This window comes from Nomascus leucogenys, chromosome 13 (genome assembly GCF_006542625.1).
Source record: "Nomascus leucogenys isolate Asia chromosome 13, Asia_NLE_v1, whole genome shotgun sequence".
Classification (NCBI taxonomy): domain Eukaryota; kingdom Metazoa; phylum Chordata; class Mammalia; order Primates; family Hylobatidae; genus Nomascus; species Nomascus leucogenys.
This window is the reverse complement of record NC_044393.1, coordinates 83070745-83088136: the sequence shown is the minus strand read 5'-3', so window position 1 is coordinate 83088136 and position 17392 is coordinate 83070745. Positions and strand designations below refer to the sequence as shown.

Genomic DNA, 17392 nt, shown 5'->3' with positions numbered 1-17392 from the left:
CAAATCATGGTGCCATGGTAAAATTTCAATGCGTGTTTTTTTTTTCTCATATGTACCTAAATTTACTCTGTGGATCTCCAATGAATATTTAATGCTTTACAGTATAAGGAGGCAAAAGGACTTAAATTGTTTTTCTAGGACTACAGAGAAACAAAATGAGGAAAGAAGCAAGTATTCCCAGTAGTTTGCTCTTACAGCCTTTCTTTTGATAAAACTGAAGCCAAGATTTTGTGCTACTCTATGACGAGTACTGAAATCTTAAAAACTGATGAATAATAATAGATTTTTTTCTTTAATGATAGCTATCTTTTGGAAAGTAAGATATAGCTCAAAGCCTCTTATTTCTTGACATACTTAGTGGGGAAAGTCAATATCAAAATACTTTGTTCCCTTGGATTCAGATATAAAGTTTAGTGTTTCTTCCACTGATCAGAGAGAAAATTCTTAAAGAGTCTTTGATTGGTTTTACAGAATCAAATTCAACCTCCTGGAAAGAAAGCATTGATTACTATAATATAGACTACTTAAGATGAAAGAAATAGAGTGTGAAAAGAATGAAAACTAAGAAATTTGGGGGACTGATTACTGGATTGGTCAGGGCTCTTTGAAGTCTAATATTTACATAAATATCTCTTGTTACCAGTCTCCATCAAATGCGAGGCTCCAAGGTTTGCTGCCACCACAAAAGCTAAGAGTACTGAAGAAAATGAATGTGGTCTAGCCAGTGTCAAGCTGTAGCCAGCCAATGGAGATTTTGTCGTACTCACTGATAAAGTTAGATTGAGGTAGACTTGCTCAGTCCCAGAGCCTGAGCGCCCCAAGTGATGGAGTGCTTCGGCCACAGCCTCCTCTCTCAGGACCCCATCAAATTCCTCCTGTAAAAAACCCAGAAAGGTAGACAAAGAAAAGACTCTCATTAGAAAAGAAACAATCTATCTTGTCATATCCAGCATTTATTTAGTATATTTTATACCCAGGAGCTGAGCCCTCCAAAATTTACCAACCCCCCAAAAAATTCTGTGTTGATAACATATATGTATTACATATAATTAAATAACTATCTGCCAAATCAATGTTTTCATTGCCACTGGTTTTTTCAGGTGGTCACTTGCGTTAGGCATTCAAAGTTGAGTGAACATTGTAGCAGCAGAAGCAGCAGTATCAGTGGTGGTATTGATTGAGTGGTTCTCTATTCCAGACACTGTAACTAACAGCTCTCAGTGGATGAACTCATTGAATCCTTTGGACAACACTGAGATAGGTACTCTTATCTCCACTTTACAGACAGAAGAATTAAGGTTTGGAGGTTAACTTTCCTGAAACTAAACAGATAGTATGTGACAGAGCTGGAATGAAAATCCCAATCTGTCCAGTCCCAGGGCAATTCTCCCAAACTGCCCTAACCATTTGACTGCTTGCCCACACCCCAAAGGATGGTTACATCAAATTAAGGCAATTATCTCTCTAAATCTGGTATTCTTGCTGGATAAAACAGGTCCTTCATTTCACTTCCTGTTAGTCAATGTTGCTAGATTTATAAAATGTACAAGATTATTAAAAATGTGATGATCATTTCCATAAGGAGGTTGGCCCTTGGTCTATAGACATCACATAAACCAATGGCACCCTGACATGCCCTTCCTCCAACAATGACAGACAAAAGAGATAACAGGTGGGTCAGTATTATGTTTGTGCTGCCTTCAACTCCATAATGACCAACACATTAACAATGACATCACCATGAAGACACAAAACATAGTGATCACATCAGTCACACCGATATAACTAACCATGACTAGCACATAGATTACGATGGCAAAATATGCTTTTTCTAAGTCCTGTATATGAATTCAGGAACCAACAATGCTGCTCTGGCTGTAGGTACTGAGGACATACGCATGTAGGCTTGTGCTATTATAAAGAGCTTCTTGCCAGGCACTGTGGCTCACGGCTGTAATCCCAGCACTTTGGGAGGCCAAGGCGGGCGGATCACGAGGTCAGGAGATTGAGACCATCCTAGCTCATACGGTGAAACCCCGTCTCTAGTAAAAATACAAAAAAATTAGCCGGACATGGTGGCAGGCACCTGTAGTCCCAGCTACTCGGGAGGCTGAGGTGGGAGAATGGCGTGAACCCGGGAGGCGGAGCTTGCAGTTAGTCAAGATTGCGCCACCGCACTCCAGCCTGGGCGACAGAGTGAGACTCTGTCTCGAAAAAAAAAAAAACAAAAAAAACAAAGAGTTTATTTCCCAACAAGTTTCCACTGATTCAGGGAAGTAAATACCACCTACATGGAGGCAGCACATGGCTTCAGAATTGGGCAGGTGTGGCTTGAACCCCAGCCCTGCCATTTTGGATGTGTGACTTTGGGGAGGTAAAGTTTTCACTGAGCCTCATAGTTTTCAGCTATAAATAGGAAATGTTATTATCTTTGAAGAAGTTCAGGACATGTCACTCTAAAATATGCCACGTTGGTATATTGATTATTTTGAGCTGAAGATACTTGACAAACAGCAAACGCAGGGAAAGGCTCTTTCTGAACTCCCTTTATCTGCCTAAAGGCAGATCCTCCAAAAGAAACTCAGTTGTCCTAAATTCCTCCCGCCCCCGGCCCCTGGTGGTTTCATCAAACACGGAAGAATGACTTTTACCCACCCAGGTGAGGAGACCAGAAGTCAGTGTCACATTCAGACAGACTTTGTCACAAACTCTCATACCTCACATCTGTTTTTCTAAGGGACTATTCATTCCCTAAAAAGCATTTACTCTCCCCTAAGTGGCCTGCATCCCTTCTCCCCTTCCCCTATTGAGATGGTACATAACATCTGAAATCTCACTGCTTTTTTGATTATTCACTTTTATTTTTTCCTGCAATGTCCCCCACAAACATTACAAATTTATTCAAAATTAATACATGTATAATACATTTTCTACTGTTAATCTACCTGTTGTCAGTTTATTTTATAGACCCAGCTATAAAAGCTAGGAGAGTAGAGGGAAAGTCATTCCTTCCCAACACCTTCTTTTAATATTTTGGAGAAAGAAAAAAAAATGGACATAAAACTCACAGCACAGTATGTGCAACACAGTGTTCCCAATAGATGACGATTTCTGTTGCTACTAATTGATGAAGTCAGAAATTCCACATCTTAATGTTTCACTCATCTAGGCCAATCAGCCTGTTCACAAAATGGGCAAAACACATTTACTTTTCTAAATAAAGTTCTAATTTATTATATGAGGCCTGGGAAGGAATGTTACCTTCCCTCCAAACTTTCCACCTAGCCCTCCAAAGTTCCTCTGGCCCCCTCCATTTCCTGGAAATATGAAGACACTGCATCCTTACTAGCTTAGAGCAGGTGGATGCTTATTTTTCAACTTAGCCATTGACATGGAGATGAGCCGCACTGTCATCATTTTTCCTTGGGGAAGGCAGCACTCTGCACAATAACCTCCTCACACCTCCTGAGGTTCCTGACATTTGGCAGTATCATGTCTTCTCCTTCCAGTCTTCGGTCATTTTCAAGCTCCCGTCATTATCTTGAGTGGCTTCAGAATACCTATGGATGGCCATCCAACACCCTATTGCCAGCACATGCACACATACACAATTCTTTACTGCCTCAGCTCCAGATAGCTTACTCTCACGGCCATGCCCTGGACTTAGTCATCATGCTAAACTGCTCCACCCTGGAAACCTCAGACCCCAGTGTTCCACTGTAATCCCACAATTGCTTATCCTTCAACCTATCTAGCACCTGTTGAACTTGCTCACTGACCACAACAAAATCTCCAGTCTGTTCACAGATAGACACCTTTCTCAGAGTCTATCTGTTCCCTTCTGACTATACTCCCTTCCCTACTGGGTAGCCCATGGGCAATTTCTTTTTTTCTTTTTCTTTTTTTTTAGACATGGTCTCGCTCTGTCACCTGGGCTGAAATGTAGTGATGTGATCTCAGCTCACTGCAGCCTCAACCTCCCGGGCTCAAGCCATCCTCCCACCTCAGCCTCCAAAATAGCTGTGTCTACAGGCATGTGCCACCATACCTGGCTAATTTTTATAATTTTTTTATAGAGGCAGGGTTTCACCATGTTGCCCAGGCTGATCTCAAACTCCTGGGCTCAAGTGATCAGCCCACTTCCGCCTCCCAAAGTGCTGGGACTACAGGCATGAGCCACCGCACCTGGCCCCATACGCGATTTCAATTTCTCTCTATCTTCAAGTCTCTGATCCTTGTCCCCTGGTTGCAACTACCCCATCCATATACAAATCAGAATCAAGTTCACAATCAACTGCTGCATTGAGGCAGGACTGTGTCATGTTCATCATTCATCAGGGGGAAAAAAAATCTCTATAGAATACGTAGCACATGCAAGCCACTATGCTTGGCTCAATGGATAAGACATGGTGAATCAGTGAACAGATATGGTGCCAGTCCATAAGGGATTTACAGTTCAGTCTGGGAGACAGACAAGTACGCAAGCAATTTTTGGATTTGATAAAGATTATAATAGAGATAAGCAGTGTCTGCTGACTATGAGCAGGGCCCCCATTGTATGTCAGTACCAGGGTGGAGTAAGAGGTTAGCAAAATCTTCCCAGGAGAGACAGCAATTCAGTTGAGACCCAACTTGTGAGTTACTCTGGCAAAAGGGAAGATAAGGCTGAAAAGCAAGTGAAGAAATAGTATTACAGGCAAAAGGGGCAGCATGTACAAAATCCTAAAAGCAAAAGCAAGCATGGCCCATTGACAGAACGATGAAGGTTCAGGATGGCTGAAGCCTAAGTGTGAAGGAGGCAAACAGTGCCTCGCACGTGGTGAGTGCTCAAACATGGGCTGAATGAATGAATGCACCTCATCTGCCCCCTAGCTGCTGAGTGGGCTGGAGAAGACCCCACAACCCTGCATCCTGGAGTCCCTGTAAAGCTGACTTTCAGCTGGGCCTCTTTGCTATGAAACGGTCTCCCATTCTTCATCAGCCCCTTTTCAACTCCCCTTCTTGACTAGCCCATCTCTCCATAACTCTCAAGCTGTGCAGTGCCTCAACTCCTTTGCCGTCTTCTCCACTAATGCCCTTCTCTTCTACTTCTGAAGCAAAGCGGAAGCTCTCAGATGTTAACCCTCTCAGCTTCCTAGGAGCACCTGTCCTAATGTTTCTCACTCAGGTCTTAGAGGAAGACTGTGCCTTCTCTCTACTCAGGGTCCCACCCCTTTCTCTTTCCTCGGGGACCATTTTTGCCCCCTTTTGTCTGTGTTTTGAACCCACCACTCTCTGTGGTTCCCACTCCAGCTATACAAGTGTGTTAGACTCTTCTGTCCTACGGAGGCTTTCTTCAGTCCTGCAGGTTCCTTTAGCTATAAACTAGAGTTTCCTTTAATAATCAATCTTCTCTGGAGTTGTTTGTTTTTTATGCCTTAGTTCTCCTTTCCTCGCCTCCCAACTACTCTTCAACTTCACTTAGCCTCCTGACTTCACCACCTCATAAAAAGCACATGGGCCAATGTCTCCAATGACCCTCAAACAGGCAAAATGAATGAGCACTTTTTAGGCCTCTTCCCACTTAACCTATTTGTAGCGTAACCCATTCCCATCTTCATTTTTTTTTTTTTTTTTTTTTTTTTTTTTTTGAGACAAGGTCTTTCTCTGTCACCCAGGCTGGAGTGCAGTGGCATGATCATAGCTCACTGCAGCCTTGAACTCCTGGACTCAAGTGATCCTTTTGCCTCAGCCTCCCAAGTAGCTGGGACTACAGGTGCATACCACTATGACTGGTCGGCTAATTTTTTAAAAATTCTTTTACAGAGACAGGGTCTTACCATGTTACCTAGACGGGTCTCAAACTCTGGCCTCAAGCCATCCTCCTGCCTCTGGCTCCCAAAGTGTCAGGATTTCAGGCATGAGCCACTGCACCCCATCATCATGTTCTTGAGACTCTTGGCTTCCCTATCATATAGGTCTTCTTTCTCCTTATACTTCTCTTACCAGTCCCTCCCAGTTTTCTTCCCTGCTTCTTCATCTGCCTACCACTTAAATACCCTTGGTATCTGTACCTTTATGGTTCTATTCGTGGCCTTTTCCCTCCCATCCCTTCCTGGATGATTTTCCAGAATCTAGTGGTGATGATTCCCATGTCTCCTACTCTGAGATCCCTCCCCTGATTTCCAGTCATATGGTTCATATATCCAACTTCTTAATGCATAGCTCCATCTGTCCCTGATTCCTATGATAGATAACAGCTCTTCTCACTGCCCCTGGATTTTGCTAGAATCTTCTCACTGCTCTCCTTGCCTCCAGTATTACCATCCTCCAATCTAATACCACCTGGCCAACAGAGCAGTTCCCCACTGTGTAGAGAACCAAGTCTGTGTTCCTACAACATCACAGTGCCCTCCACAATCTCACCCCTAACTAGGAGGCTTCTTCTGTTCTCACCTGTAACTCATTGGTAGGAAAAGCTGCCACCTGCCTGCCCACACACCACCTCTCCACCCAGGCAAGAGTCTCCTTCCCCTGAAGTCTTCCATGTCCCTGCAATCCAGCTGTCAGCTGTACTCATCTCTATAAGACATACTACAGGTACGCTGAATTGCTATGATTTACTCACATTCTTATCTCGCTTTGAGAGCAGGGACCATGTATGTCTTCAATCATGTTCTCATCTTTTGCTACCATTACTGTTATTATTTATTGCAGCTATAACTTTTTGAAAGCCTATTCTGTATCAGACATTATAGTAAGAACTTTAAATATAGAGTTTCTTATGAAATTTCATGTTCATAACTATCACAGGAGTAGGTATTATTACCCATATTAAGGGACTGAAAAGAAGTGCTTTTCATGCATCAATTTTTGGGCCCAGAAACTTCTGCTCTGTACAGTCAAAAAGTGCTTTCTGCATAGCAATCATTCAGTAAATGCTTGTTCAATGAAGGCTAAATTAATCAAATCACTTAATGGGCTGTAGTTAGCAGATAAAAACATGTTAAGTTACTATTTGTATTATTAACTGTATCAAAATATATTATGATAAGCATTTAACATATAGGATCTCATTTATTTCTCACATTTCTTTAAGTATTATTATAATTCCCACATTAAGAATGAGAGAGGTTAAGTAAGTTGCTCAAGATCTCACAACTAACAAAAGGCTAAATCAAGCCTGAAACACAAATCTTTGATTCCAACGGCAGTGTTTTGAACAGGTGGTCCATACTGCCTCCCTTACTTCATAAGGGCTTCTGAGGTTTAAGGCAAATTGCATTAAAGGCACTCAATAATCATTGTGACCATGATAGCATTGCCAAGGTGCTAAGCAGGGAATAACAGGCTAAGATGGGAATAATAAATCACTGAACATGAATTTCCAAATGTTTCTTTTTAAAACTTTGTTTCAGTTTATTTAGCATATTAATATGTGTGCAATACTACGAAAAGCCAAAATAGAATAAAAACACAAAATTAATATTTAGAATGTAAATGGAAGAAATAATGAACCTGTTCCACATGTGTCTTACAAGCCAAAAAGGAATAGCTAGTTCATGCCAACCCCTTCTATGGTTTGTTAATGGCATACTGAAGACAGATTAACAATGGTGCTAATGAACCCCATAGCCGAAGAGCTATGAGTTAATTAGAATAACAAAGTATACCGGTGGTTCATTTGTGAATTCTTCTGGGGGGGAAGCTGGTGGAAACCATACAAACATCTCAAAGTTGAAAAAAACACTGCTAGAGTTTTGCAACAGTCACTGTTAAAGACAGCAAAGTAAATCAACGAAAGACAAAAGAAGTAATAATGAACAGAATAATTAATAGCTTTCTATGGTCAACTTTAAGCAAAACTAATGGGAACTAGCTCACGTAGAAGGAAGTAAAAAAAGAGGAAAGACAAAATGGGGTATGAGGATGGGGAAAAAAAAACAGGCCAAATGTTGAAAGTGAACAGAAGGACATTACAAAGGAAGGGGAACCCAAGTGGTTAACAGAAGAATCAGAGTAACAGAAGACACCACAGGTTAGAGAGGAGAGACTAAGAAGAAATAAGACAAATGAGGAAAGGAGTTTGTGAACGGGAACAGGCATAACACAGAAATATGTTTGGCCTCAAAGAGAAAAGGTGACTAAGAATAGATGCAAAGATGCAAAGAGGAATATCACATGATGAGAAGAATATCACATAATGAGAGCACTGAAAATATCCTAGGCTGGGCACAGTGGCTCATGCCTGTAACACCAGCACTTAGGGAGGCTGAGGTGGCCAGATTTCTTGAACCCAGGAGATCAAGACCAGCCTAGGCAATATGGCAAGGCCCCCGTCTCTTACAAAAAATACAAGAATTAGCCAGGCACTTTGGTGTATACCTATAGTCCCTGCTACTCAGGAGGCTGAGGCAGGAGGATTACTTGAGCCTAGGAGGTCGAGACTGCAGTGAGTCATGACTGTACCACTGTATTCCAGTCTGGGTGACAGAGTAAGACCCTGGAAAGAAAGAGAAGAGAAGAGGAGAGGAGAGGAGGGGAGGGGAGAAGAGAAGGGGAGGGGAGGGAGGGAAGAGGGGGAGGAAGGCAGGAAGGAGAGAGTAGAGGGGAGGGAGGGAGGGAGGGAAGAAAGAAAGAAGGAAAAAGAAAAAGAAAGAAAGAAAGAAAGAAAGAAAGAAAGAAAAGAAAGGGAGAGAGAGAGAGTGGGAGGGAGGGAGAGAGAGAGGGAGGGAGAGAGAGAGGGAGGAAGGGAGGGAAAGGAAGGAAGGAAGAGAAAGAGGGAGAGAGGGGAAGGCAGGAAGGAAGGGAGGGAGGAAAGAAGGAAGGAAAAACAAAAGAAAGGGAGGGAGGGAGGGAAAGAAGGAGGGAGGGGAAAGCAGGAAGGAAGGAAGGGAGGAAGGGAGGAAGGAAAGAGAAAGAAAGAAAGAGAGAGAGAGAGGAAGGAAGGAAGGAGAAAGAAAGAGAAAGAAAGAAAAAAGAAAGAAAAGAAAATATTCTACTTCTCTATATTATATTTACTTCTGAAAAGAATTTCATGCAATTTATACTGCCAAGGAAAAGGGAAGAAAAAAACCTAAAGAAAACTTTGAAATTAAGAAAAACTATTGAATTTAAGTTTCCTGGCAGTCAAGACAAAGAGAAGAACCTAACAGTGTATTGAAAGGAAGCAAATTAGGCCGGATGCGGTGGCTCACGCCTGTAATCCCAGCACTTTGGGAGGCAGAGGTGGGCGGATGGCGAGGTCAGGAGATCAAAGACCATCCTGGCTAATACGGTGAAACCTTGTCTCTACTAAAAATACAAAAAATTAGCTGGGCGTGGTGGAACACACCTGTAGTCCCAGCTACTCGGGAGGCTGATGCAGGAGAATCGCTTGAACCCAAGAGGTGGAGCTTGCAATGAGCAGAGATCGCGCCACTGCACTCCTGCCTGGTGACAAAGCCAGACTCCATCTCAAAAAAATAAATAAAATAGAAAGGAAGCAAATTAAATTACGCTTTTGAAAGAAAGCAATTTATTAGAAGCCAAGAGAAAAAAAGTGATGTGATGAGAAGTGGAAAAGGACAAGAAGACAGCAATGGACTAAGAAAGGAAAAGGACGATAACAAGCATAAGAAAGAAGAGGAATTGTGTGGTGGTCAGAAGAGGTATTGTAGAAAGGAGGGAGTCGCAGTCATGTGAAACGTGAAGCCGCCATCCCAGTCAATACGGGTGGGATGATGGGAACATTCCCCACATCCTAAAATACTCCCACAATGAGCTGGCTGTTTGAACCTTCTAAGGCGCTTTTCTGGTGTGTGTGCATGTTGCTTGTATAAGGCATATGCCCCTGAGAGACGCAATGTATTCAACTTTTCAGTCACTTAGTCTTTGAAGAAGCACTTTCAAAAGCAGATTTTTTTTGTTTTGTTTTCCTGGAGGGAGGCTGATGGGACTAGAACTGAGGAAGAGTGTGGAAGTATGTCATAGCCATGGGCAACAGGTGCTGGCAATGTCAGAGATGAACTCTGCCTACTCACAATACTGTCAAAGTATAATTTTGAAAAAGCTAAAGCCATAATTCCCAGACAATTATCTAGACACTCTTTCAAAGTGACGCTGTGTTAACTTGACTCATAAGAAATTAAATGTGTTAATGAAAAAAAGAAAGGAGATATTTAGAGCTATTTCAGGCAGGGGGTGAGAAAACGGGGTAAAAGACAGGAGAAGAAAAGAGGGGGAAGAGGTGTTCCTGGAGGCGAGCCTGAGAAGGTGTGGGAAGCTTCGGGCTCGTGGGGGTGCATCGCGGAGCTGCCGCTGAAGTAGCAGGGCTTGACGGCTGGACGAGGGAGCCAGGGAGTACGGGGTTGGGGGGAAGACACACCTCCAAATTCAGCATTTCGGACTCTGAGGACTCCTCGGATACCGCCTCGCCCTCGCCCTGGTCCTCGTCTCCGTCCGCGTCCAGCTCCGGATAGCTGTGCATGAGCTGCTGGAGCAGGTAGGAGGAGGCTATGTTAGACCTGCCTTTCGTCTTCTGCCCCATGGGAAAAGAAGACCAGCAACGCTGACGCTCTTTTTCTGCGCGAAACTGTAACGATCGGGCTCCAGTTCGGGATCTACCCAAGCCTCTCAGGAGAGAGGCAGCTCTGGTCCTCAGGAGAGCCCTCTCGGAGGTCGCCATCTTGTTTAGCGGGGTTGCCTAGGAGACTGACCCCAGGCAAGGGGAACCGCGAAGGATTCTGGGGCCTGTAGTCTCCTCCGCGGATGCTTGCCCTCTGCAGGCGGGGCAGTGGGCGCCCCACTTGACTTTTCTTTTTCTCAATCTCTTGTTATTTTTCTCTCTTAGGTCTGTTCTGTTCGCTTATCTTTCTTGTTTTCATCTCTTTTCGCTACACCCCCTTTCTTTGTCTCCAGCTGTTTCCTCCCTACCCTGAGACTCCTCCTAGAGCTTTGTCATCCCACGCTAGGATCGCAGGTGCGCCACCGTTGCCGCTTCATTCCCAAAGGGCTCTTTCCGCAGAGTCGTACTTTAGAAGTGTCTAATGTCTCTAAAGCTGTCTGTAGGAAAGCTAGTACCATTGAAATTTATGCAGAGCGCGACGCTAGGAGATGAGGGTGCATATAAGTGAAATAGAAGGCATGGTTCCTGTCCTTATGATTTAATTGCAGATAATAAAGAGAAACTACCAGACGACGCCTGAGAGCTGATTTCCAATTAATTTACATTCCCCACCCCACCCCCCAATGATAAGCCTTGTCCTTGGGGAGAAAAACTGGCAGTGGTCTAACAATCCAAACAGAGAGAGAAAAAACTGCTGTCAAATTGACACTATATCTGAAAGCGTCTGAAAAGCTATTAGCATCCCATAAATAATTATATTAGTCAAGTGACCTGCATTGGCAATTATTTTAATCTTGTTGCATAGGATCTCTTTGCAGTTAAAAAAAATACTCTTTCAAGATAACAAGGCGTGATTTTATGCTAGTGTGATTTTATGTGACCCAAATCCCATAGCCTTAAGCTCCACGAAGTCGACACTCTATAGAAAAGCAGAATGAAAATTATATTAACTATTATTGCCATAGTGATGACAATACAGATCCTTGCAGGAAAGTAGCCCTCATCCTCCTGGCCTTACAGGGCCTTTTCTGCACGCTTCAATGACAGCAGTTGCAAATACAAAATGATCCTGTCAATGGCTGTCAGGGGAGAAGGAGAAAAAATCCTTATGGACACCATCCATTGACTATTATCTTTCTCAGTGCTTGAGGGACCGTTAAAACTGACATGAAGCTTTCAGAATTACCCTCCTTCATTATCTTGCTAGTCATAAATGTAAAGGCCACAAGCAGAATATCTCTTTCTGCCAGGCTCATCTTGCTTTTTGCTTATTTCTTTTTCCAATAAGTAGAGATTCCTCCAAGGGAATTTTCCCAACCCTTACCCTCGTAGGGCCTGGCTTCGGCTAAGTGACATAGGGAAGAATCAGGCAGAAAGTGTAAAAATGCAAATCTCGATCGTTTTTCTTTTTTTCAGTAACTTAATCAGCATTTCTAGCGAGTTTCGCCTATGTCAGTCTATCGAGGAGAGTGTCTGAAGGCAGTCAAAGAATAATTTTCAAAAAGTTAAAAACAGGATTCTTACACAAAAAATAGAATGAAGCACATGTGAAAGATTCTATTAGACTCACTAATTAATGAAGAAATCAGGAAGATAGTAATCAGGTATTCAGAGTCCATAAGAAAAGACATTTTGAAATGTTTGCCAAGCTATAGACAAAACTGGTTAATGTCCTACAGGACAATCAAACTATAGCCTTTGAGGTTAGTCTAAGAATTCTGCCTCCTTTCATCTTCACATCTACCCTCTGTCCATCCTCATTAGACAGATGAGACCACTGAGCCTCAGAGAGGTTAAATAACTGGCCAAAAGCCAAGTGGTGGTACTGAAATCCAAACCTAGAATGACCAACTCCAAGTCCACCTTCAACTACCCCTTTGCGTGTGAAAAAAAATGAGGCAAGATAAAGCTATGCAATAAGAGGTCTCAGAAGAAAAAATACATCAGCCAAGGTTTTTTAAGTATCAATAATTCATTCAGAGAAAAACCTTTTCATGTAGAACCATAAACTATAAAAATCAGAAGGAACCTACAAGTCCATCTTATCCCAATTCTTTTTACAGAAGAAATTATAGCCTTCAGGGGCTAATGACTTGCCCCAAATTGCCTGGCTTGTTAGCAGCAGAGCAGGAATTAGAGTCTAGACGTCTTGTTCAATTTTTGCTCTTGCTAGTTCGCCAAACTGCTCACTAGGCTGGACTTTTACTAATAGAATCCCTACTTTGGGATTCTGGGCATCAAAGGACAAGGCGTTGTATCCATAAAACAAGTTATTTTATCAGGCAGAGAAGACAGAATTAGACAGAGGGAAAGGAGGTGAGGGGAGGAAATATTTATTCTAAACTCTTCTCATTATTACAAAAACATCAATAATCACTTCCATTTATTCACTGCTTACTGTAAACCAGGCCTGTTCTAAGTGCTATACACGTATCTCATTTAATTATTCCAACGGCCCTCTGAAAGAGGATTGACATCCCTATTTTCAAAGGAGAAGAAAGAGGCCCAAAGATGGTAAGCAATTGCCCAGATACAAAATTTGTGTCTAAAGTGGCATTCCAACTCAGGTCTTCCTGGCTCCAAAGCCCCTGAAATTAACCATTAATACTCTTCTTTCTCTAAAAGTATGAATTAGTTTCTAGGAACTTATCACGAGGCATAGAGAACCTGACCCTGGTGAGATACTAAAAATGGGAGAGAGTGAGTGAGTGAGAATGGGGTGTGTGTGTGTGTGCATGTGTGTGTATGTGTTGGAGCAGGCAGGAAGACCTCAGGTTTCTGGGACCAGGGAATGAAGTGAGGTGGGCAAAGACAGTGGGATATGATCATTCTGGAGAGCAGGCTCTTTTTGTGATAGCCCTGGATCCTTGCCACCTTGGGTGAGAGGAAGGAGAAAGTAGAGGAATGACATGATGATACTCTCAGAGTGCCTTTTTTGAGAGGGCATCCAGGATAGGCTGTCCTGGAGGGAGAACCAAAGGGGTAAAGAGCTTAAGTCGGAAAGAGGGTGCTGACTCCAGCTTCAGCTTCATGGTATCTTTGCGTTGGTGTTATTATTAACTCTTACTTACCTCAAACTCTTCTGTGTGCAACTGAGTTGTTCTCCCAGTCTGGAGCCAGCATCTAACCTCATTCAGAATGGAAAGAAAAGGCCAGGTGCACCTTCTGTTGCCTGTATTTGGAAAGAATGCCTTTCCAGGAGTGTGGACCTTGGGCAAGGCAAAGAATGTGTGTCCCCTTCTCCTGTACATACTTACACCCTTTTTGTGCAAGGACAAACAGTGCTTCTCAGACAAGTTGAGATGGCGGCACTTCAAACTCATACTGATTTTTTATGGAACACTGTAATTTTTACAGAACACCTTGAAATGAAGAGAAAAGATACACAATAGAATGCACCATTAGTATTAACATAATAATAACAATTAAAACACAACCACATTAATATTTATGAGTAATTCCTAAGTGCCAGACAACTAAGTGCTTTACATATATAAACTCAATCCCTATAGGTACCCTACAAGTTACAGATTAATATTATTATTCCCATATTATAGATGAGGAAGGATAGGCATAGACAGGTCATGTAACCCTTCAATCCACTGTGTCAAACAGTGACAAAGCTAGGACTCAGATACACAGTGTGGTTTCCCAGCCTACATCCTTAATCAAAACACTGTGCTTCTACTCAACTGCTTCAGTAAAACTTTATGGAGGAGAATCTTAAATTTGAGATAATTTGATGAATTAACTTATTATCCTTTGATGGTTTCTTATCCCTGTCTAGGAAGAAGAAAAGAAAGCTTATTATCTCATAAAAGCCGAGTGGGAATACAGACATTAAGCAAACAATTACACTAATAATCATGTCTTTTTGTTTGTTGTAAGGGCTAAGGAGGGAAAACATAGGAGCCATGAGAATTTTACCTGGAGCCTTGACCCAGTATGGTGGAGAGGGGCCCTTTAAAATGTTAGACAAACACTTTGAGCCTCATAATTATAAAGGTGGGAAAAGCCAAGAACAGATGAGGAATGCATGTGTTACATTTGCAGAAATCAGCTACATTCAGATTAAAATTGTCATAAGTAATTGGGCTAACAAGATCCGATAAAGTCTGGGCAGAAGTTGAGTGAGCCAAATAATATCCATCCTAGCAGATATCAAAGGTGCTTTGGAGGTTGCCCCACTAATAGATAACCCAGATCAGATACTGGTGTTGAGATCAAAGATAAAAATTGCAGTCCAGGAAAAGATAATCTTAAAAGCTCAGAGACTAAGGCAAAAAAGTTAAGCCAATGAAGAATTGTTGCAAAGGAATTGCAAGCATCATGTTGTGAATAAAATCTGAACACAGGACTAGATAAGGATTACTGAGAATTTCTAGCTCAGATTATCTTAGCAGACAGAAAACTGGATATCATCAGGGAAGTCACAAAGACTTAAGATCAAAATGATTAAAATGATGACCAGAAGGGACTGTGTGAAATCTTCTGGGGATGAAGATATGAAGACTTGAGAATGTTACACTAGGACAGTCAGGAGATCAAAGAAGACCAGCAGAAATTCAGGAAGAAATAATCACAGGAGGTGGTAAAAGGTAGAAGTGCTTGAGAGACACAAGTTTTAATAACTAAAGGGTCCCAGTGGCACTGAATAATAAAAACAGGAAGAAGAGCAAATAGAAGACAGTTACATGAAAGGGTCAAGAAATCCTGCCAGAGTGCATACACTTCAAAAATAGCAACACAATTCATCTAGTTAAGAACAAGTGTGGAACAGTGCTGCTTTATGGAAAAGCAAATCATGCAGGCTCTGATATAAAGCACAGGTAACACCCAAGTCATCATTATCAGCAACTGGTTATACAACCTATAAGGCCCTACTACACAGAGAGGGCTGTTTCAGGCACTGGGGATACAGAAAAAGTTGAAGTTGTAGTCTCTTTATTCAAGGGATTTGCATTATGGTTGGAGCAGCAGGACACCTACATCAAACATATAAGTTAAAAGTATACAAGAGGAGATAGGTTCTGCCTGATTGGGCTGGAGTTGTGTTACAGGTCTTCAGGGAGGGACTGAATTGGAGGCAGCAGTGGCATCACTTTCCCCTTACCACTGTTGGCAGACGGGGCTCACTCCTGGACTCAGATACTGCAATGCTCGAGCCAGTCCAGGGGAGTTAAGAAAAAAATCTCAGTTGGGGTCAAATCTGTCCTGAGAGAGTTGCTAAGGAGCTTTCGGGAAGAGGTAAGACTTGAGTGAGACCCTGAAAGAGGAGAAGGAAGTGGGCATTCTGGGAAGGGGAAGTGGTAGAGATAAAGGGGAGGAGGCTGGCTGGGCTGTGCTGTCGGAAGTCTCTGAGAAGTCTGTCCTACTTTGCAAACACAAACAGCTTTGAGTAGGCTTGGTATTTCTATATTAATAATATAGAAATAAACTCTGCTCACAGCAAGTCGGAAGAAGGAGGAGGGTATTGCCTTCCTGTAAGAAAAGGGACATGAGTGAGGAAAAGGAGGAAATTGTGTCAAATGTCTAAGCAGAATCTAGAGATGAGAGTTAAAACAAAGGAAGAAAAGATGGGCACAGCTAGAGGTCCTGACAACAGTGAGGGGAAGGCAGGAGCCTTATAACTCCTGGTCTTACGTGACGTCTATTACACACAGATGATGCTCTCCCATGAGGTTAATAGGAGGCTCTGTTTTCTGTGATCTACTGCACCTTTTAGGCACCTTATAGAACTTTTATTTATACCTTGTATCCAAACTTCCTCAGTTACTTTTCTCCCACAAGGGTATCCCTCTTTCTTGCTGAAAGTCTTCTGCACATAGTGGTGTGCTTTATAAACATGGATGACTACTCGCAAAGTTATCTTTATGGTGATTATGCCAAATGCATCTGCCACTTGGTTCCTCCTAAGTGAAATGACATCTGTGCAGATAAGTGCTTGGAATGAAATGATCAGGATGCTTGTCTCAGAGAGGAGTGCCGAGACTCTGAAGCCTCCAAAGAATTAAAAAGACACAAACTAGCATTCAGAGGGGCTAACAGGACTCATTTAGAGTCAGACCTGAGATCTAATCCAAACCAGCCCAAATGCCTACCTTCCAAGGTTACAGGAAAAGTTAAAGGAGATGAGTGTAAAATTGGTTGATTCAGTGTGCTAGACTGCAAACACAGCTACCAATTCTTCCCATCCCTGCATGCACAACCCTTGCAAGGTGACTTTTGTAGCTCCTCCAGTTAAGAGGTGGAGTCTATTTCTCTACCCCTTGAATCTGGGCTTGACCGTGAAACTTGTTTTGGCCAAAAAAACAGTAGCAAATGTGGTACAAATGCTTGGCCATTGGCTGCTCGTTCTTGTTGCTCTTGGGAATGCTGTGACCACCCTGTGAAGAAGCTTAGGCTAGCCTGCGGGATAACAAGAGATGCTGGGACCAGTTTCCTTTGTGGGCCTGGCCAACCACATCCCGTTGCCAGACATGAGAATGAAGCCAGCCCAGATTATTTGGTACCAGCTGCCTTGCCAACTGATTTATGAGGGAGCACAGTAAAAATCAGTTGAGATGACTCAGGCCAGAAGAACTGCTCAGGCAACCCCAAGAATCATAAGCCAAATCAATGGCTATTTTAAGCCACTAATATTTGGGATAGTTTGAAAGGCAGTAAAAGTTAACTTATACATATGGTATCTGGATGTCTATAGGATATGAGATGCCTACAGTCTCACTCAATGGTTAGTAAAAGACTATTTTCTGACTCTCACCGAAGTGATTAGTTTCATATTAGTCTTTGCTACTGTGAGTACTA

The 17392-nt window shown here is 42.5% G+C and overlaps 1 protein-coding gene across 1 annotated transcript in view; it reads right to left on the bottom strand.

The window, feature by feature from the left end:
• Positions 1-10714, bottom strand: part of LRGUK (leucine rich repeats and guanylate kinase domain containing) — a 139727-nt gene extending 129013 nt beyond the window's left edge. Inside the window, exons 1-2 of the mRNA XM_003261359.4 lie at positions 10346-10714; positions 768-875 (exon numbers count right to left, since the gene is read on the bottom strand). Coding sequence (XP_003261407.1) covers positions 768-875; positions 10346-10645 — 408 coding nt within the window. The 5' untranslated portion in view covers positions 10646-10714. The remainder of the gene's footprint in view (positions 1-767; positions 876-10345) is intronic.
• Positions 10715-17392: the final 6678 nt, after the last annotated feature.